The sequence below is a fragment of the Notolepis coatsorum genome (genome assembly GCF_963971535.1).
Source record: "Notolepis coatsorum genome assembly, chromosome: 4".
NCBI lineage: Eukaryota > Metazoa > Chordata > Actinopteri > Aulopiformes > Paralepididae > Notolepis > Notolepis coatsorum.
This window is the reverse complement of record NC_140168.1, coordinates 126,448,411-126,471,268: the sequence shown is the minus strand read 5'-3', so window position 1 is coordinate 126,471,268 and position 22,858 is coordinate 126,448,411. Positions and strand designations below refer to the sequence as shown.

At 46.6% G+C, this 22,858-nt stretch overlaps 1 protein-coding gene across 1 annotated transcript in view; it reads left to right on the top strand.

Moving 5' to 3' along the window:
* The window catches only part of slc7a8b (solute carrier family 7 member 8b), a gene marked incomplete at its 5' end in the record, with an annotated part of 137,784 nt that overhangs the window by 64,633 nt on the left and 50,293 nt on the right, over positions 1-22,858 (top strand). Inside the window, 2 exons of the mRNA XM_084312099.1 lie at positions 8,473-8,624; positions 21,968-22,093. Of these exons, the coding sequence (XP_084168225.1) occupies positions 8,473-8,624; positions 21,968-22,093 (278 nt within the window). The remainder of the gene's footprint in view (positions 1-8,472; positions 8,625-21,967; positions 22,094-22,858) is intronic.

The following is a 22,858-nucleotide window of genomic DNA, read 5'->3' as shown; positions in this document are numbered from 1 at the left end:
AGCGTCCTGTGCACCACGTACTCCTGGGGCGGTCAATGAAATGATTGGTATATGATCTTTGACTGGTAGCAGGTGTGGTTGAAGAAAGTTAGGTCTACAGGGCATTAGTTTAAGGGTAGGTAGATTAGGGCGGCCAGAAAACACAGGTAGTGTGGTAGGGCTTGATTTAGTGTTTCTTAGGGTAGACATGTGGTGGGCCGGGTTTTTCTGCAGTTTAGACGTAGAAGCATATGTAGTCATATCAGGTTAGAAGGCGCACCTGTTTGGAATTGTTTGTTGGATTTATTTTGTTTGTTTGAGTGTTTGGTGAGCATACCTGGTAGCACCTAACACCCTGCGTGTATGACACGTCTATTTAGGGTGGGTGTGTTTTTTTTTTATTTAATTTTTTTTGTGCAACCTAGAAAGGTGCGCTCCGTAGAGCTCACATTTCCACCGCGTTCCCTTCTGGTTGTTATTATTTGCATTTAGCATTATTCATGGTTCTTCGTGGTTCTTCAGTGGTTCGTTGGGGGGGGTCTTCGTGGTTCGTTAGTGGTTCTTCGTGTCTGTGAGGTAGGGTGTGTAGCTTGGGGTGGCTGGTTCAGTGTCAATGGCTTCCATCAGGGACTTTGTTGATCGCCCGTCTCATGACTTGTTAGACAAGTTTTCCAAAGAACAACTGCTAGAACTTGCTGTACACTACAGGGTAGAGCTTTCTGCAGGGGAGAAACGCTTGAAGCCGTCTGCCTTGAGTGCGTTAAGGGTGTTACTCGTTAGGGAGCAGGTGCTTGAGGAGAGGGTGGAGGAGCCTCCTTCGTCTGGCGCATCTCCGCTATTACCTGGTGTAGAGGGTGACTGGAGGATAAGGGAGTTGGAGTTTAAGGAAAGGCAGCTACAGCACGAGCATGAGGAGAGGAGAGAGGAGCGGAGAGAGGAGCGTGAGTGTAAGGAGAAACAAATGTTGTTGGAGCACGAGCGTGCACAGAAGGAGCTTGAATATAAGCATGCTGCCTTGCAGGCGGGTGCTCTGCATCCAGAGTCACGTTCCGGGTTTGATGTAGGCAGGAATATTAGGATGGTGCCACCATTTTTTGAGAAAGACGTGGAAAGATATTTTCCCCTTTTTGAACGGGTGGCAACCACATTGAAGTGGCCTGATACCGCCTGGACACTGCTGCTGCAATGTGTTTTAGTTGGTAGGGCACAAGAAGCCTACACTGCCCTGTCCCTTGAACAAAGCGCTGATTATGAGCTGGTTAAAGCTTCCATTTTGAGGGCTTATGAGTTGGTCCCCGAGGCCTATCGTCAGCGTTTTAGAGGTTATCGCAGGTCGGAGGGGCAGTCTTATGTTGAATTTGGAAGGGAGAAGGAGAACCTGTTTGACAGGTGGTGCACTTCTCAGAAGGCAGAGTCAAGAGAGCAGCTTAGGCAGTTGATTCTCCTAGAGGAATTTAAAAGATGTGTTCCTGATACCGTTTCCACACATCTAAATGCGCGTAAGGTATCGAAGATAGGCGACGCCGCTGTCTTCGCTGATGAGTTTGTGTTGACACACAAGTCCGTGTTTTTGGAGGACTACCGGGTTGAGTCCGGGGATAGGCGTCCTGTTCAGGGGGGCCGTTTCCCAAAACCTGTGTCTGCTGGTCAGTTAACTTCACCTCCTAGGCGGGGTGGTTCTGCTGGTGCATTCCCAGAAGGGATTATCTGTTTCTACTGTAAAGAACCTGGTCATATCGTTGCTGGGTGCCCGGTGCTTGAGCAGAAAAATTTCAGAACCGTGGCTCTGGTAGAAACCATATGCAGAACGCCTATGCCAACGTTAGATGGGGATGGGGGAAGTATCAAACGTGTGGACAAAGAGCTCGAGGGTTCCTCAAGGTTTATGATTAATGAATTTGTTTCCCTGACTAATGCACTAGAGTCCAAACAGGCTATAACAATTTGGAGAGATACCGGTGCTTTTCAGTCCCTCATTCTGGAGGGGGTTTTGCCGTTTTCAGGAAACTCTTCTGTGTGTTCCGGTGTCGTTGTTCGGGGCTTTGGGGGTGGATTTGTGGATGCACCTTTGCATGAGGTCACGCTCAATTCTCCCTTAGTATCAGGCAATGTTGTTGTGGGGGTATGTTCTCACATTCCCATAAAGGGGGTGTCCTTCATTCTAGGGAATGATTTGGCTGGTGACAAAGTGTTGGCTACTCCGGTTGTAACTCCCATTCCTGTGGTTTCTGAGGTCTCTAATGAGCTGGCACAGAAACATCCAGGAGTGTTTCCTGTGTGTGCTGTGGCACGAGAAATGTCAAAGGACAAATGTGATGTTGTTGATACTTCGACTTGGGACATTACACTTAGTGACACATTCTTTGTTGAATTAAAATGTGTACCTGTTGAGAATTTTGGAAAGCACACTGTGGATGTACCTCTGCATAATGATTCTCTTGATTGTGGCTTTGTGTTAGGCCCGGTGGTGAAACCAGAGTTGACATGCGTGCCGGAGAAGCATGTGACAGGAGATGATATGGCAGCGCAGTGTCGCAAGGTCTTCCCAGCCTGTACGGTGGCTGAGGCCATGAACTAATTGGAGGATGAGTGTGGGAAGGATGCTATGAGAGGTGCTGTTGTTTCAGGTGACACCGTTCTAGTTGGAGAGGCTACTAAGCCTGACTTAGGCTGCCAGCCTTCCCACAGTAGCTCTATTGTCCCTAATGTTTCACTTGTGGGCAGGGATGGTCCCAGTATGTCAGTTGATGATTCTGACATTGATCCACATGTCCATACTGATTCTCTGCCATGCACTAGGTGTGATGGTCAACCTAGTTACCTGTGTCCTGTGGGGCAGGAGCCGCCTTCGCGACCTGGTCTGTTGAGTGGCAGCCATTTTGATTTTGATCAGGACAATGTTATTTTGGGTGACGCCATTTTAGATGGTGTTCCAGACGTTTTTGTGACTGTCGTACTGCCATGTTCCCGGTACGCTGGGGCTGTACCTGAGGCGGTACATCCTACTCTGGATGTTTACGGTTTGCAGTATCCTGAACTGCCAGTGCCAGGTGGGATGGATATGGGCGCGGTGGTGGTATCAGTGATCTATGGTTTTTGTGGTGCTGTGTTCTGTTCTGTTGAGCGCAGTTCTCGGGTTTATTTTGGTTTGCAGTCTATTTTTGACAGATCGGTATCGGTGGAGGGGCCTGTTGAAAGGGAGCATACAACACGGTTGGTGGTCGTGTTCGACAGGGGCCGACCCGCTATCGCTGTTGTGGTAGTGGTCCTGACAACTAATGGGTCACAGTGGTTTTTTTTGTTTTTGTTTATGGGTTGTTGTGTGGTGGTTGCCTCTGGGGCAACCAGTTTGGTGGGGGAGGTGTTACGTACCAGGAGCTGATCACTTCTGTGTCACTGGGCATGCAGGTGAGGGCTGCCAATTAGCCAATTAGTGCTGATTGGTTACCTGCTGGGAGCTTTAAAGGCAGACCTAGTAACACACATGCAGTGTCTGTGTTTGGAGGAAGAGCTGTCACATTCTTCTAGTCCGTGTCCGTTGGGTGTACCTTAGTACATTTATTTACATTTACCTTAATAGTACCTTGCTATAGTAGCATTTTGAGTTAGAGCACAGGGTTTTGGTGTCGGTTTTGCACATAGGTTGCGTCCCTTGAGCCAGGGTTGTAACAGGCACCTAGTGCTCTCACTCCACAGTGGAGAACAAAAGCTCTTCCCACACTAGTCAAGATACAGTAAAGACACCCGCCCTATAAGGGGTTAAATACCTGTTCTTGCAACCGTAGACGGGGGGTTAGGAGAGTTAGAGGGAGAGGGGTATGGGCTACTGAATGGGAATTTTATAAAGGAACACACGTTATTATTACACTCAAAAGAAATTAACAGTGGGCCCACGTTAGCAAATAAAAGTCCTATCTAAAGCCGGCTTTTTCCCCAAAACAATAAATGGTCGGGCGCCCCTAGACACTGCTACCAGCGTTAGTTCAAAGCACCGTTTATCTTCGCCCTTAGAGAGCCTGCGCCACATAGTGAAAATGTTCACCGATAAAGTTTCAGCACTCGGAGCGCCGCTCTACTTATCCAAGATGGAGGGCCTGCTCTCACCACCAACCGTCCGGGTGATAAGATGGCCGTCGGGAGATCCCGCGATAACAGGCAGCGGGGCGGGGTAGACGCTGGGGCAGGTGACTGCTGGGGCAACGGCTGGGATGGGCTGGAGGAGCGGGTAGTGTAGTGACGTCCGCTGCTGGGCTGAAGGGGTGGGCCGACATGCAGGCTAAACTGTGGTGCTAGCCTAAACAAAGCTAAGCTGTGGGTCGTGGTGAACCCCCTGTCATAACGCCTATACACGGCTAATGCAAGGTGGACAATATCTACCACCTGGTCTTCGGCAGTCGCTCACCTGCTGGTTCATTCACAATGTCTCTTCCGCATTAACCAAACGCTAAGCTACCGCATATACTTCTAGGATAACCCGCTTTGTAACTGAGTTTATCTCTCGCGTGCTGAATCTCCGGAGCTCCCGTTCCGTGCGTCGTCCTCCCTCTGTCGAAAACGCTGAAGAGGAAGCCTCTCCCTTGGCACCGCACTCTGAACCCATTCTTCTTCACTTGTGTCTCCCTGCCCAACGTGACCACCAGCGCCCCTGGCGGCACCTGTATCCTGTCCCACTATGAAGCGTCAATGTTAGGGAGAATCAAAGAGAGCAGCAAGTTAAGTGTCAATGTCGGGGTAGGGATGATCAAGAGTGGTCAGCCGGTTACACAACGTCCTCGTGAACACAGGGAATGCAAAAGATTAGCGTTAGACACCTTGAATAATAGTCATACATTTTCGGGTGTCTACATATTCTTACCTCCATCTAAAAAATTATGGAAACATTTTTCTACGAACAGGTCGAAAAGTACCTTACGTAAAGAAATGTAATCTACGAATTCCAATCTGGCTTCAGAACATCCCATTCCACTGACGCATGCCTTCTCTATTTGAATGACCACATCAAACGTGAGGTGGACGCGGGAAAATACCGCGGCATGGTCATGCTGGACCGCCAAAAGGCTTTCGACACTGTCAATCACTCCATTCTGTTTGACAAGCTAAAAGCAATTGGTTTTGATAGTTCATCAGTGATGCAATCCTACCTGGAGGGGGAGAGAACAGATGGTAGATCAAATAGCAAACTCTGCAAGGCCAACAGCTTCTCGGTTGCAGTGGGTGACATTATTGTCACAAGGAAATATGAAATTACATACCTGGGTTCCATCCTAGAGGCAAATCTTTCCTGTGACAAAATGGCATCCAATGTAATAAAAAAAAGTCAACCAACAAACTAGATTCTTGTACCGGATCTCCTCTCTGGTAAACAAGAATACCCTGAAGACTCTGGCAGGAGCACTCATTCAAGGGTACTACGACTATGCTTGCACCTGTGGGATATTCTGAAGAAGAATGTTCTCAGTCAACCGAGGTTTGGATAATAACAAGGTTTATTAACCAAACAGATAGAATACATAGAGAGAATGGCTGAGGGCTTCCCCCAGGTGATCAGCTGAAATGACCAGGTGAAAAGACCTGGATTGGTCTCGGAGGGAGACTTATATAGTTAACAAGGGGGGGATGTGGTCCCATTTGATAGGTCAAATGGGGGGGGGGGGGATACAGGTTTGGGGAGAGGGGCACAGGATTGGGGAGAAAAGGGGGGGGGGTGTCCCACTCCACAGAGAGGGGGGGGGGGGGGGCACAGGCAAGGGGAGAAAGGGGAGGGGAATATATTTACATGAGAACATTATATTATACCACACACCTCATGGTACCAAAGCACCTCAAAGGCCCTAAAAACAAGATTACAAACATCACAAAACAAACTGGTCAGACTACTGCTTGACCTTACTCCTAGAACCCACCTTACCCCTGCCCACGTTGACAACCTAGGATGGCTTAGAGTAGACGACAGAATACAGCAACTTGCAATGGGCCTGGTCTACATGATACACTACACCACTAAGATACCCATGTACATATCGAAATACTTCCCAAAGGTCAGTGAATTCCACTCCCACAACACCAGAGGGAGTTCCACAAATCATGTTCAACCCAGAATCGGCTCAAACAAGGGACTAAACACGTTTAGCAATTATGCCACAATAATGTGGAACGCCCTACCCACAACCGTGAAGGAATGTGAATCCCTACCCTCCTTCAAAACCGCTCTCAAAGATCACCTACGGGTGGCTGTAATTAGAAACTGGCTCCTGTAAATGTCCAAATCCTCCCCCCCCCCACCCCCCCAATGTACAGTTTCTTCCCCTTCGGATCTATATATATATTTTTTTATGATCTCTTTTTACTACACAGTTCTGTATATCTGTATGTCATAAATGTCCTGATGACGGCTAGGTGGTGCAGTGGGCAAGGCGCTCACCACCAATGCAGGAGATGCTGGGTTCTAGCCCAGCTCTCCGCATTGCTATCAGCTTGGCTGGTCGTTCATACTAATACAATTGGCAGTATTAGGGGGTGGGAAGCTGATGGGTGGGGATCGGACGTTGTGGACAGCGACTCCTACAGGTCGGTTGGTGCGCCTCCGCAGCAGAATCAGGAAGCGACGGGGGCGGCGTGCCCTCCAAACGCAGACCCCCGACGCTGAGAGATAGCGCTGTGCAGGTGAAAAGATGCGACTGCTGCTTCCTCAAGTACCGGAGGGGACACGTGATGTAAGGCTTAGTCCACATTGCAGCCGGCTTGTGGGAGGCATGGCCTAACAACGTTCGAGACAGGGGAGGGTAGAATTGGACGATACGAAATTGGGATGGGAGAAAAATAGAAAATGGGAGAAAAAAGTAGATAAAAAAAAGAAAAAATGTCCTGATGAATAAAAAATGGGGGACCCCGACGTAAACAAGACGAGTCTTTTTCTGTTTTGTATTGAGCCGTACTGTATTGTACCCATTCTGCAATCTGTTAACTCATTCTCTGCCACGCTGTTTCCCGGATATGGCTATGCGCTGCCACACATTAAACCAATCTACCTATCAGTCACCTCAGTATCTATCGTTCAAGATGTGAACATTTTTGAATTTTTCCATCCATACATTCCCGTTTTATACCGTGGTGAATATAAGTATGGTTTTAGAGCAGTTTAGGGTAATTCCTGGGAGGCTAGTAATAGCCTGCGACGTGTATATTAAATCCATTGGCATTTCGTCCCTACACACACTACAATAAAAAATTCAAATGCATATGATTTTGCATAACGATTGGCGGCCAATAACGAGTTTAATCGTTGTTGGCAGAGAGAGTAAATAACGTTTTCAATCAATACATAGGTTTTCTGAAGGTTCTCATGACCAAATGAATACTTCAGACTAAGAAACGTTTTAAGTTTTCAGAGGAACAATGTTTTCAAACATTATCTAAAGTTAAGAGTGTTGATTTCATTCATAGTCAAGATGGTAGAGGTTGTTGAATGTGATGTATTAGTCACACTCAAAGTGATATTGATTGACTTTACGACTGAAAATACCATGGGCTGTCCAAAAATGGTTATGATTCTTAAGAATTCAAGGGTTCAAATGTCATTGGTAAGAAGAACAACAATGTTCAGATCAATGTTGAATCCAAAATCAATGTTGGATTATTATTTCTATAATCTATTTCTCATACTGATGTAGGCTAATATATCGAGTGGTTAAAAGCATTTTGGCATCGATTACCTTGGGAGCGATTGAAGTATTGGGGTCAGCCCCATCTCATTCTGATGGATGTTTAACCCTTTCACTGCCACACGATAGAAGGTTAACCCTTTACTATCACACAACCGACGGCGATGCTCCATCATTAGCATCATTAGCTCCGCGGATGCTAATGATGTAGCATCGCCGTCGGTTGTGTGATAGTAAAGGGCTAACCTTCTGTATTGTCACAGTGAAGAGGTTAACCGGCTGTCGTGTGGCAGTGAAAGGGTTAAAGGTCCTCGGACATCAAGCCCATTATTCCTGTAGAGAGTTAAGTTCTCACGGTAACCGCCACACAGCACTCGCTGTGTTCTGGTTTTGCATTCCGCTCTTCTGTCATTGACCCAATTCTATTGACTTGCGCCTGCCCTCAACAATACAGAGCACATTAGAGTAATGAAGAATGATCATGCAGTTGCTATGGTAATTTGGTAATTACTTCCTTTGTTTTTCCCACTACAGTTCGCAATAATGAGGGTGTGTGTCATAAAAGTGTATGAGCTCATTCTACTGTAACTGTAGTGTGGAAAAAGGTACACATCCACCTGCTATCTTCTTTTAAAAATCACTGCTGGGAAAAATGATTGCTTCAAGGAAAAAACGTATTGAATGCATATATTTCCGTAACCAAACAAATTAATGCTTGATGAGGGCCTTTTGGGAGTCGGGAATACAGAATGGAAATACGCAGCATATTATGAGCAGGCGTTCTTTGACCTTGCTCTGCTGAACCCCGCCTCCCTGTGTTCCTCCACCCTAGGTTCCTGCGTCTGTGGATCGCTGTGCTCGTGATCTACCCCACCAACCAGGCGGTGATCGCCCTCACCTTCTCCAACTACGTGCTGCAGCCCCTCTTCCCCTCCTGCCTCCCCCCAGAGACGGCCCTTCGCCTGCTGGCTGCTGTCTGCCTGCGTGAGTCCCACAGATAATTCAGCTTCTGGTTCAACTAATGGAGATGGGAGCAGTGAAGTGGAGATAGTGGAGATAGTGGATGGGAGCAGTGAAGCAGGCGCTTGTGACCTAACAAACTACTGCAGGAGTGCTCCTGCGCAAGGCACTGTTCCAGTGGAGCTGCACTTAAGAAAAAAAGATTAATGTAAATATGAAATCACAATATGGCCTAGTGCAATGTCCAAATCACAGGAGGCGAAACGTGTGTGAAAATACCAATGAAGTATTGTGGCGCTGTAGAGGGGTCCCGGGCCAACCAATCATTCTATAGACTTAACATCTTCGTTTGGTACACTTCCTGTTTGGTACACTTCCTGTAACTTGTTTTAACATCTTCATTGGTACACTTCCTGTAACTTGTTTTAACATCTCCGCTGGTACACTTCCTGTAACTTGTTTTAACATCTTCGTTTGGTACACTTCCTGTAACTTGTTTTAACATCTTGGTTTGGTACACTTCCTGTAACTTGTTTTAACATCTCCGTTGGTACACTTCCTGTAACTTGTTTTAACATCTTCGTTTGGTACACTTCCTGTAACTTGTTTTAACATCTTCGTTTGGTACACTTCCTGTAACTTGTTTTAACATCTTCGTTAGAGGCGGCTAGGTGGCGCAGTGGGCAAGGCGCTCGCCACCAACGCAGGAGATGCTGGGTTCGAGCCCAGCTCTCGGCGTTGCTACCAGCTTGGCTGGTCGTTCATACTAATACAATTGGCAGTATTAGGGGGTGGGAAGCTGGTGGGTGGGGATCGGACGTTGTGGACAGCGACTCCTACAGGTCTGTTGGTGCGCCTGCGCAGTAGAATCAGGAAGCGACGGGGGCGGCGTGTCCCTCCCACACAGACCCTCGCCGCTGAGAGATCGCGCTGTGCAGGTGAAAAGATGCGACGGCTGCCTCCTCGAGTACCGGAGGGGACACGTGATGCAAGGCTTCGTCCACATTGCAGCCGGCTTGTGGGAGGCATGGCCTAACAACGTTCGAGACGGGAGGGTAGAATTGGACAATACGAAATTGGGGAAGGGAGAAAAATAGAACTTGTTTTTGGTACACTTCCTGTAACTTGTTTTTGGCTTTGAGCCAAGTGCAGAGAGGCAGGATAACGGTGCAAAAATAAAAGGTTTACTGAAAAAACGGGCAGATTACAAAAGGGAAACTTGAAAGGTGACAGTCTAGCTGCTTAGTGCTTACACTCGAAAAACTGTGCAAAGAGAACTACTACGGATTAGCAAGGGCAGACCTGAACATGCAGGCAGGAACAGACGAGGCAAATGGATGATCCAACAACACGGGAGACCCCTGCCACAAACACCTAGGGACCAGGAAGCAGACCCCTGCCACAAACCCCTAGGGACCAGGAAGCAGACCCCTGCCACAAACACCTAGGGACCACGAAGGAGACCCCTGCCACAACGGCAAACACCTAGGGACCAGGAAGCAGACCCCTGCCACAAACACCTAGGGACCAGGAAGCAGACCCCTGCCACAAACACCTAGGGACCAGGAAGCAGACCCCTGCCACAAACACCTAGGGACCAGGAAGCAGACCCCTGCCACAAACACCTAGGGACCAGGAAGCAGACTCCTGCCACAAACACTTAGGGACCAGGAAGCAGACCCCTGCCACAAACACCTAGGGACCAGGAAGGCATGCTGCGGAACAAGCACGGGGGGAGACGCCGGTTACAGGATCGGCTCAACATCTCTCCCCTGCTGGTGAGCCCATTCTGCCAATGGACTAACAGCAGCCAGGTAGGCAGGACGATGGGGAAAGTCCAACAGACGGGTAGGCAGGAAGATGGGGAAAGTCCAACAGACGGGTAGGCAGGAAGATGGGGAAAGTCCAACAGACGGGTAGGCAGGAAGATGGGGAAAGGGCTGTCCAACAAACGGGTAGGCAGGAAGATGGGGAAAGTCCAACAGACGGGTAGGCAGGAAGATGGGGAAAGTCCAACAGACGGGTAGGCAGGACCATGGGGAAAGGGCAGGGAAGGGCCAGATGGAACTTCTGGGAAGCAGGGGGCAGCCTCGATCCACCCAACTGCATTGGCTCTGCCGGCGAGATTGCGGCCACGAGTCGACTGCGGCAGAAGTAGCTGAATGCTGGGAGGCCGCTGGAAGAGCAGAAGCTGGGGCGGTGAACAGGCGCTGGGAAGAGAGCTGAAGTCGTACCTCCCCCAACGACTGCCAGTAGTGTCCACTCACGACCCCTAGGGCTAGCGCCACAGACACAGTGGCATCCACTCACGACCCCTAGGGCTAGCGCCACAGACACAGTGGCATCCACTCACGACCCCTAGGGCTAGTGCTGAAGATTACAGAAAGGAAAGTTGAAATGTGACAGCCTAGCTGACTAGTGCTGAAGATTACAGAAAGGAAAGTTGAAATGTGACAGCCTAGCTGACTAGTGCTGAAGATTACAGAAGGGAAAGTCGGAAGGTGACAGCCTAGCTGACTAGTGCTGAAGATTACAGAAGGGAAAGTCGGAAGGTGACAGCCTAGCTGACTAGTGCTGAAGATTACAGAAGGGAAAGTCGGAAGGTGACAGGCTAGCTGACTAGTGCTGAAGATTACAGAAGGGAAAGTCGGAAGGTGACAGCCTAGCTGACTAGTGCTGAAGATTACAGAAGGGAAAGTTGAAATGTGACAGGCTAGCTGACTAGTGCTGAAGATTACAGAAGGGAAAGTTGAAATGTGACAGGCTAGCTGACTAGTGCTGAAGATTACAGAAGGGAAAGTCGGAAGGTGACAGCCTAGCTGACTAGTGCTGAAGATTACAGAAGGGAAAGTCGGAAGGTGACAGGCTAGCTGACTAGTGCTGAAGATTACAGAAGGGAAAGTCGGAAGGTGACAGGCTAGCTGACTAGTGCTGAAGATTACAGAAGGGAAAGTTGAAATGTGACAGGCTAGCTGACTAGTGCTGAAGATTACAGAAGGGAAAGTTGAAATGTGACAGGCTAGCTGACTAGTGCTGAAGATTACAGAAGGGAAAGTTGAAATGTGACAGGCTAGCTGACTAGTGCTGAAGATTACAGAAGGGAAAGTTGAAATGTGACAGGCTAGCTGACTAGTGCTACATAAGTGCTACTATGTGTTGAATTTGATCATGCTAGCTGTCAAATCATTGTCATTTTTGAAACCCTAGCAAATTGTATGCCTATGTTCATTTTATGCTATTTGCTGTGGGGCAGTTTGGGCTGCGGACAGTCCTGCGGTCCATGTGTGAAGCAGGCGCTTGTGACCTAACAAACTACTGCAGGAGTGCTCCTGCGCAAGGCACTGTTCCAGTGGAGCTGCACTTAAGAAAAAAAGATTAATGTAAATATGAAATCACAATATGGCCTAGTGCAATGTCCAAATCACAGGAGGCGAAACGTGTGTGAAAATACCAATGAAGTATTGTGGCGCTGTAGAGGGGTCCCGGGCCAACCAATCATTCTATAGACTTAACATCTTCGTTTGGTACACTTCCTGTTTGGTACACTTCCTGTAACTTGTTTTAACATCTTCATTGGTACACTTCCTGTAACTTGTTTTAACATCTCCGCTGGTACACTTCCTGTAACTTGTTTTAACATCTTCGTTTGGTACACTTCCTGTAACTTGTTTTAACATCTTGGTTTGGTACACTTCCTGTAACTTGTTTTAACATCTCCGTTGGTACACTTCCTGTAACTTGTTTTAACATCTTCGTTTGGTACACTTCCTGTAACTTGTTTTAACATCTTCGTTTGGTACACTTCCTGTAACTTGTTTTAACATCTTCGTTAGAGGCGGCTAGGTGGCGCAGTGGGCAAGGCGCTCGCCACCAACGCAGGAGATGCTGGGTTCGAGCCCAGCTCTCGGCGTTGCTACCAGCTTGGCTGGTCGTTCATACTAATACAATTGGCAGTATTAGGGGGTGGGAAGCTGGTGGGTGGGGATCGGACGTTGTGGACAGCGACTCCTACAGGTCTGTTGGTGCGCCTGCGCAGTAGAATCAGGAAGCGACGGGGGCGGCGTGTCCCTCCCACACAGACCCTCGCCGCTGAGAGATTGCGCTGTGCAGGTGAAAAGATGCGACGGCTGCCTCCTCGAGTACCGGAGGGGACACGTGATGCAAGGCTTCGTCCACATTGCAGCCGGCTTGTGGGAGGCATGGCCTAACAACGTTCGAGACGGGAGGGTAGAATTGGACAATACGAAATTGGGGAAGGGAGAAAAATAGAACTTGTTTTTGGTACACTTCCTGTAACTTGTTTTTGGCTTTGAGCCAAGTGCAGAGAGGCAGGATAACGGTGCAAAAATAAAAGCTTTACTGAAAAAACGGGCAGATTACAAAAGGGAAACTTGAAAGGTGACAGTCTAGCTGCTTAGTGCTTACACTCGAAAAACTGTGCAAAGAGAACTACTACGGATTAGCAAGGGCAGACCTGAACATGCAGGCAGGAACAGACGAGGCAAACGGATGATCCAACAACACGGGAGACCCCTGCCACAAACACCTAGGGACCAGGAAGCAGACCCCTGCCACAAACACCTAGGGACCACGAAGGAGACCCCTGCCACAACGGCAAACACCTAGGGACCAGGAAGCAGACCCCTGCCACAAACCCCTAGGGACCAGGAAGCAGACCCCTGCCACAAACACCTAGGGACCACGAAGGAGACCCCTGCCACAACGGCAAACACCTAGGGACCAGGAAGCAGACCCCTGCCACAAACACCTAGGGACCAGGAAGCAGACCCCTGCCACAAACACCTAGGGACCAGGAAGCAGACCCCTGCCACAAACACCTAGGGACCAGGAAGCAGACCCCTGCCACAAACACCTAGGGACCAGGAAGCAGACTCCTGCCACAAACACTTAGGGACCAGGAAGCAGACCCCTGCCACAAACACCTAGGGACCAGGAAGGCATGCTGCGGAACAAGCACGGGGGGAGACGCCGGTTACAGGATCGGCTCAACATCTCTCCCCTGCTGGTGAGCCCATTCTGCCAATGGACTAACAGCAGCCAGGTAGGCAGGACGATGGGGAAAGTCCAACAGACGGGTAGGCAGGAAGATGGGGAAAGTCCAACAGACGGGTAGGCAGGAAGATGGGGAAAGTCCAACAGACGGGTAGGCAGGAAGATGGGGAAAGGGCTGTCCAACAAACGGGTAGGCAGGAAGATGGGGAAAGTCCAACAGACGGGTAGGCAGGAAGATGGGGAAAGTCCAACAGACGGGTAGGCAGGACCATGGGGAAAGGGCAGGGAAGGGCCAGATGGAACTTCTGGGAAGCAGGGGGCAGCCTCGATCCACCCAACTGCATTGGCTCTGCCGGCGAGATTGCGGCCACGAGTCGACTGCGGCAGAAGTAGCTGAATGCTGGGAGGCCGCTGGAAGAGCAGAAGCTGGGGCGGTGAACAGGCGCTGGGAAGAGAGCTGAAGTCGTACCTCCCCCAACGACTGCCAGTAGTGTCCACTCACGACCCCTAGGGCTAGCGCCACAGACACAGTGGCATCCACTCACGACCCCTAGGGCTAGCGCCACAGACACAGTGGCATCCACTCACGACCCCTAGGGCTAGTGCTGAAGATTACAGAAAGGAAAGTTGAAATGTGACAGCCTAGCTGACTAGTGCTGAAGATTACAGAAAGGAAAGTTGAAATGTGACAGCCTAGCTGACTAGTGCTGAAGATTACAGAAGGGAAAGTCGGAAGGTGACAGCCTAGCTGACTAGTGCTGAAGATTACAGAAGGGAAAGTCGGAAGGTGACAGCCTAGCTGACTAGTGCTGAAGATTACAGAAGGGAAAGTCGGAAGGTGACAGGCTAGCTGACTAGTGCTGAAGATTACAGAAGGGAAAGTCGGAAGGTGACAGCCTAGCTGACTAGTGCTGAAGATTACAGAAGGGAAAGTTGAAATGTGACAGGCTAGCTGACTAGTGCTGAAGATTACAGAAGGGAAAGTTGAAATGTGACAGGCTAGCTGACTAGTGCTGAAGATTACAGAAGGGAAAGTCGGAAGGTGACAGCCTAGCTGACTAGTGCTGAAGATTACAGAAGGGAAAGTCGGAAGGTGACAGGCTAGCTGACTAGTGCTGAAGATTACAGAAGGGAAAGTCGGAAGGTGACAGGCTAGCTGACTAGTGCTGAAGATTACAGAAGGGAAAGTTGAAATGTGACAGGCTAGCTGACTAGTGCTGAAGATTACAGAAGGGAAAGTTGAAATGTGACAGGCTAGCTGACTAGTGCTGAAGATTACAGAAGGGAAAGTTGAAATGTGACAGGCTAGCTGACTAGTGCTGAAGATTACAGAAGGGAAAGTTGAAATGTGACAGGCTAGCTGACTAGTGCTACATAAGTGCTACTATGTGTTGAATTTGATCATGCTAGCTGTCAAATCATTGTCATTTTTGAAACCCTAGCAAATTGTATGCCTATGTTCATTTTATGCTATTTGCTGTGGGGCAGTTTGGGCTGCGGACAGTCCTGCGGTCCATGTGTGAACGGTGCTATATAGATAGTTATTATTATATTGTAAAAAAATATATATTATGCATTGAAAATGAGGGTGAACTCGATTGTCCTTTTCGAGAATAAAGGTTGAATGAATGAAAAACTTTATTTAACAGATTGCAGAATAGTGACAATTATGACATACATGACATCATGACATTTATGGCATAGGGACATACATGACATACAGGTATATAGTACTGTTACATTTGTGAGATATACGATATGCAAATATACATTACTGTTACCCATAGATCCTAACAGAGAATATATACATATGATGGGGAGGAGACTGTACATTAGGAGGGGGTGGGTGGGTGGGAGAGAAATATACATACGGTGGGGAGAGAATATATACATACGGTGGGGAGGAGACTGTCTATTAGGAGGGGGTGGGGGGGACATTTACGGTGGCCAGTTTTGAATTGCAGCCTCCCGTAGGTGCTCTTTAAGAGCGGTTTTGAATGTGGGTAGGGATTCACATTCCTTTACAGCTGTGGGTAGGGCGTTCCACATTGATGTGGCATAATTGCTAAACGTGTTTAGTCCCTTGTTTGAGCCAAATCTGGGTTTAACATGATTTGTTGAGCTCCCTCTGGTGTTGTGGTCGTGGTATTCACTGACCTTTGGGAAGTATTTTGACATGTATACCTTGGGTATACATGGGTACCTTAGTCGTGTAGTGTAGTAGTGTAATCTTGTAGACCAGGCCCATTGCAAGTTTCTGTACTCTGACTAGTGGGCAGGGGTGAGGTGGGTTCTAGGAGTAAGGTCAAGTAGTAGTCTGACCAGTTTGTTTTGTGATGTTTGTTTGTTTTTAGTGCCTTTGAGGTGCTTTGGTAGCATGAGGTGCAAGCATAGTCGTAGTACCCTTGAATGAGTGCTCCTGTTAGAGCAGGGGTGGGCAACTTTGTACATGGTGAGGGCCACAAAATGTCCACAATCAATCTGGGGGGCCGCATTGTTTATCGGCAGTCCCGCCAGTAGTACCCCATCACTCAAATAGCCCATAATAGTCACAGATGTGATAAATAAGGCATATAAACAATTATAATTTGTTGTAACTTTGTTTTAATTCCATTTCAAATGCATTTAGTAATGCAATTTCAACTTTATGAATTTATAAACAGCTGAATTTAAAAGTATTGCTGTGTAACCCAAATATATACAAAAATTATCAATTATAATTAAGGCTTCTAATAAAATAAATGTATGAACTTAAAGCCCACTGCTCAACAAACACAAAGCAGCATTCCTGCTGCATTTCACTACAACAGTAAATCAAAAGTGCAATAATAAATGATTTTGTTAAATGTATAAACTTTTATCCTGCTACTAAACAAAACATTATAACACTGAAATGCATGTTATGGATATGAAGCACTCAGGAATGTTTTGTTTAGTAGCAGGATAAAAGTTTATACATTTAACAAAATCATTTATTATTGCACTTTTGATTTAGTGAAATGCAGCAGGAATGCTGCTTTGTGTTTGTGTTATTAGTGTTATCTGAACACTACAAAAGTAAACAAGTAAAGTGCAAGTAAAGTAAAGTGCAATACTACATGCCTCCCATTGACCCTTTATCAAACTGGCATGACATTCACCCTTGCCCCACAGTGGGTCAATAATGGTTATAATAATAATAATAATAATAATAATAATAATAATAATAATAATAATAATAATAATAATAATAATAATAATAATAATAATGGTCCCCTCTCTACACATCTCCATCATCTCTACACCTCTTCATCATCTCCTTCCCCCCCTCTACACCTCTTCATCATCTCCTCCCCCCCTGTCTTTAATGAGACACTTGTGGTCTCTCCATTTGGCGCACAATAGCAGGAATGTCAACTTCAATGTTTGTGCATGCGATCTGCATCAGATGAAATAATGTTTCATCTGACAGCCTGTTTCTCTCCTTTGACTTGATGTGCTTCATGTTTGAGAAATTGCTCTCGCATAATGTATGTGCTCCCAAACATACTGGCCATAGAGAGGGCAAAATCCCCGAGGAGTGGAAAGCGGGGCTCAGGTAGCAGTTTCCAAAACGAAATTCCCCTCATTTATATTTGCTTGAAAAAAAGGATCCGACTGTAGCTCGCACAGTTCAAGCTGCAACGGTGGGGGCTGCTCTGACACCGTAGCGGTGAGGGGGCCGGCAAACGGCGCTATCCGTGACTGCATGCCGTTGAAATCTTCAAACCGATCATTGAATTGCATTTGCAGTGTTTCAATGTCGCTCCTGTACTTTCCGAATGTGTCCTTATATTTGGGGTCAGCTGTGCGCATCTCTGTGCGCATTTCCTCACATGCAGAAAAGTGTGTGGACAAGTCCGGGTGGTCAGATAAAAGGCAATGTTTGAAAAGGGCAAGTTTCATCTTAAAGGCGTTCATGTGTGCATAGAAATCCGATACCGTTTGATTTCTTCCCTGCAACTGCAAATTGAGGCGATTAAGATGCGCAGTGATATCCGTGAGGAAGGCCATGTCACAGAGAAACGCTGTATCTCTGAGTTTAGTGCAGTATGCGCTTGTGTCGCTCGTCAGTTGCTCATCCAAGAATGTGGGGATTTCTTTACGCTGCGCAAAAAACCTCTCCAAGCACTTCCCACGGCTCAGCCATCGGATTTCTGTGTGTAGCTGCAAGTCGCCATAATCAGTGTCCATCTCTTCCAAAAAGGAGACAAACTTTCTATGGTTTAGTGACCTGTTGCCTCCACGAATTAGATTGGTAACCTTGGTAACCAAATCCATAACATGGCTGTAGTCAAGCTTCTTGGCACAGAGAGCCTCCTATATCAGATAAAAAAAAAAAAAAAAAACGATTTAACGACTCTCGACTCGCATTGGTCATTATTAGTGACCCACAATAGATGGAAATTATGTTAGCGAACTTACCTGATGTATAATGCAGTGCAGCATTGGACACTCAACGCCACATCAGAAGCCCGGTGAATCCTGTGCGTTTTCCTTTCATTGCCGGTGCTCTATCGGTAACAACAGCGGACAGTTTATCAAACCCCCCATATTGCTGCACGGCACTTTCAATGGCGTTGAATATGTCCACACCCTTGGTAGTGTCATGCAAAGAGGCCAATTTCAACAGCTCCTCATGTACCTCAAATGAGCTATTAATGACTCTCGCATATATAAGAAGTTGACTGACATCTGTCACATCTGTACTTTCATCCAACGCCAAGGAGAAGTACTTGCAGTCATGCATGATTTGTTTTAGCTTTCCCTCGATGTGATTCTGAATGTCAAATATTCTACGCGCCACTGTACGACGCGAGAGAGACACGGTTTCAAAGTTCTTAACCATGTTGTCATTGTCAAAAGATTTTGCCATCAGTATTGCGCATTGCTTTGCCGTTTCACCATCTGACAGTGGCTTCTTCTTTTTCGCAAGCTCAAGTGAAACGGCATAAGATGCTTTGAGACTGGACTCCTGTATAGTTGTTGCTTTGGTAAACAAGCTCTGTTGGCTTTTTATTTTTGTTTTCAGGTCAGCGACAATAGCAGCTCTGGCAGCTCCAGTGTACTTCTCATATTTGTCTTTATGGCCGGTGACAGACATATAATGGCGTCTTAAATTATAATCTTTCATGGACGATTGTGTCTGTAGGCACACTAAACACATTGCCTTGCCTTTGAAGTCTGTGAAAAGATATTCCATTTCCCATTTTTGCTGAAATGTATGGTTTTCTTCTTTCTTTTCGCGCACATGATTTATGTTTACCGCTCCGCATTGACCACTATCACCTTGCTTCCCTGTTACCTCCACCCACCGTGGTCATGTGGCCTAAACGGAGCACTTGCCAGTGGCGAGAGCACGCTCTACTGGTGGATGGTTGTAATTGGAAAGTTGCGTGTATTTAACAGGTGAAAAAAATAATTATTTATCAATATTCGGTTATTGGCCTGGGGCCGCATGGAGCGTCGGTGAGGGCCGCATGCGGTCCGCGGGCCGCCAGTTGCCCCTCCCTGTAGTCTTCAGAGAGGAGATCCGGTACAAGAATCTAGTTCGTTGGTTGACTTTTTTTATTGCATTGGAGGTAGGGTGACCAGGTGTCCCCCTTTTGGTTGTACTGTCCCACCATTTGACCAAATGTCCCGCGTCCCTCATATTGAGAGGATGTCCCTCTTTTCGAAGCCAAAAAAAACATGCGTCTAAAAGCCCCTCCCTACAGACAGTAAACGTAGCAACCCGCCTCTTGTCCACACACATTGCTCTGATTGGTTATAGTACTTTAGCGTGCTGCTTGCCTGCTTGTGACGTGACTGAGACTGAGTCGTGACGCTACCTCATATCGCAAATCTGATTGGTCAAAAAAAACACAACAACATTACAAGCGAACTAGTTCAAGACGGAAAGCAGTAAAAAGAAGTTACAACCAAGACTGGCAAACGACACATGACTGGGTGAGGCAGATGGCAGGCAATCCGCAGCAGGCTTTCTGTGTTTTGTGTCATAGTTCGTTTTCAATTGCGCATGGAGGAGAATACAACTTGAAGCGCCACAGTGGACGTGAGTCTCACTTGAAAGTGGCTCACCAAAAAGAAACATCCAGATCTATGGATACGTTTCTTTTTAAACCAAACAATGATAGTCAGACGGACAAGGTCACTGCAGCTGAGATAACAAGTGTCTATCACACAGTACAACACTCCCATTCATACAGGTCAGCCGACTGTGGTAACCTTTAACCTTTGATTTAAATCTATTCGGTGAAGACCATGGCAGTTATTCTAATATAGAAACACAATTTATTTGTATTATTATTTTTGTATTATACTACACTGTTTTCCCTAGTTCTGTGTTAACAGGGAATATCAAACACAAGACATTCCTGTCAAGTGATGACGTTTGAATATTTAAAACAGATGTTAGGTGGTATTTAATTTGTATTTATTTTGATTTAACCTTTAACCTTTGATTTAAATCTATTCAGTGAAGACCATGGCAGTTATTCTAATAAAAAAATTTACATTATCTATCTGTCCCACTTTGTCCCACCAAAATTGTACTGTTGTCCCACTTTGTCCCACCAAAATCTTACTGTTGTCCCACTTTTGGACTTTTTGCATCTGGTCACCCTAATTGGAGGCCATTTTGTCACAGGAAAGATTTGCCTCTAGGATGGAACCTAGGTATGTAATTTCATCTTTCCTTGTGACAATATTGTCACCCACTGTAACTGGGAAGCCGTCGGTCTTGCTGAGTTTGTTATTTGATCCGAAGAGAATGGACTCTGTTTTACCCAGGTGTAATGATAGTTTGTTATCAGCGAGCCAGATGCAGATTCTGCCGAGTTCTGAGCTGAGGGTTTTTTCAACCTGTAACTTGTTCTTGAATGTTTGAATGTTGTTTGGTAGAGTCCTTTCTCAGCACAATCCATGCTGTTCCTCATATCGGCTCCGGACAAACCAATGCAAAGTCAATGTGGTCACACTCCTGTCTGTACTTTGTGACTGTTGAGAACATTTCAGTGAGCCTCAGATGGCTTGTACAGGGTCTCCTCTCTGGTAAACAAGAATACCCTGAAGACTCTAGCAGGAGCACTCATTCAAGGGTACTATGACTATGCTTGCACCTCATGGTACCAAAGCACCTCAAAGGCACTAAAAAACAAATTACAAACATCTCAAAACAAGCTAGTCAGACTACTACTTGACCTGACTCCTAGAACCCACCTCACCCCTGCCCACTTTGACAACCTAGGATGGCTTAGAGTAGACGACAGAGTACAGCAACTTGCAATGGGCCTGGTCTACAAGATACACTACGCGACCAAGATACCCATGTACATGTCAAAATACTTCCCAAAGGTCAGTGAATACCACGATCACAACACCAGAGGGAGCTCCACAAATCATGTAAAACCCAGATTCGGCTCAAACAAGGGACTAAACACGTTTCGCAATTATGCCACATCAATGTGGAACGCCCTGCCTAAAGCTGTAAAGGAATGTGAATCACTACCCACTTTCAAAAACACTCTCAAAAAACACCTACGTGAGACTGCAATTCGAAACTGGCCCCTACAAATGTCCTAACCTAGTTGTACAGTAAATGACCAAGTAAGGCTTTGTCAATATTCCAATGTACAGTGTAAAATGTGTGTGTCCCCTACCCAACCCCCCCCCCCCCCCACCTCCAATGTACAGCCCCCACCCAACCCCACCCCACCCAACCAACCTCCTCCAATGTACAGTTTCTACGCCAAATGTATATACACTCCTTTTCTGGACACTTTTGTATCACAAACAGTACTGTATTTGCAAATCTGATATGTCATAAATGTATAGATGTAGCAGTACTGTCTATCTGTATGTCATGTATGTCATATATGTTATGATGAATTGAAAATGGGGGACCCTGATGTAAACAAGACGAAAGTCTTTCTCTGGTCTGCATCCCCTTAACAATTGTATGTATTGAGCTGTACTGTACTGTACCCATTCTGCAATCTGTTAATAAACTTTTCAATCAATCAATTCAAAACAGACGAGAGCATGACCCCATTGACTTGGCATTGGTTTGAAGCCAACTATCCCAAGCTAACATACTGCCTTCCATCAACAACCATTTACAACAGTAAGGTGACAAGATTCCACACCAACAAAGGGTGCACAGGGAAACCTATCCAGTGAAATTCGTAAGCAACTATGGATATTGTTGACTAATTGATTACTTTCTTCCAACCAATGTGTAAAATTGCGTTTCCCACATACAATTATGCAGGAGGACTACTTTATAGGACAAAAAATACATTCTGGTGCTGTATTCCTGGTCCTTCTGCCCACAGTGCTGTTGACCTGGGTGAACTGCTTCAGTGTGCGCTGGGCCACCCGTGTCCAGGATATCTTCACTGCTGGCAAGCTGCTGGCCCTGGGCCTCATCATCGTCCTGGGCCTGGTTCAGATCTGCAAAGGTATGGTGGTGTCGGCTGCTCGTCGGTCTGCTACTAGAGACCATTTCAAGCAACATAAACATCCTAAATTGGCCCAAGTCCATTTCCTGCTGCAGCGTCTAATACAACAGCTGGCAGGAAAGTGCAGGCAACCCTAGCAATGGAATAGAGGCCTTGCATTGAATGTTTGTCAAGTTCTCGTTCTTCCACCATAGCTGCCCAATTCCTATGTAGTGATAAGAGTAGGTAAAACACTGGAAAAGCATGGTTTTTATATATTACTCGTATATCAACACATAACCATTGTTTTGCATATAGGATAAATGGCCATTTTGAAACATTCTGTGCAAGGCCTCTATTCTTGTGTAAAGGTCTATAGGCTGGGGATCTCAGGAGTTAAGTGAACCCTTTCACTGCATGGCATCATATCTGTCTTATTTAGCTCCATCCCAGCCCCTATTCATGAACTAAAATGTCCTTGGGCAACTGTTAGTCCTAAAACAACAGCTGCTTACTTACTGGCTACTGTCCACCCTTTACCAGACTTTCAGCAACTGACCAACATACTGAATTCCATGCGGTTTGTCTCCCTCTGGTGGTTAATGTCTGAATCCATTCCTCTTCTGATGGGATTCAATCAATCAGATTTATGTTGTAATATTGTCAGCTAATTTACTCACCCATTTTGATGATGTGCGTTTCTCCCGATCATTCAATACATTGTTGACAGTTGAATTTGCCACCTCTTGAGTTCTAAACGAAATATCCGGCGAGAGTTGTTTGACA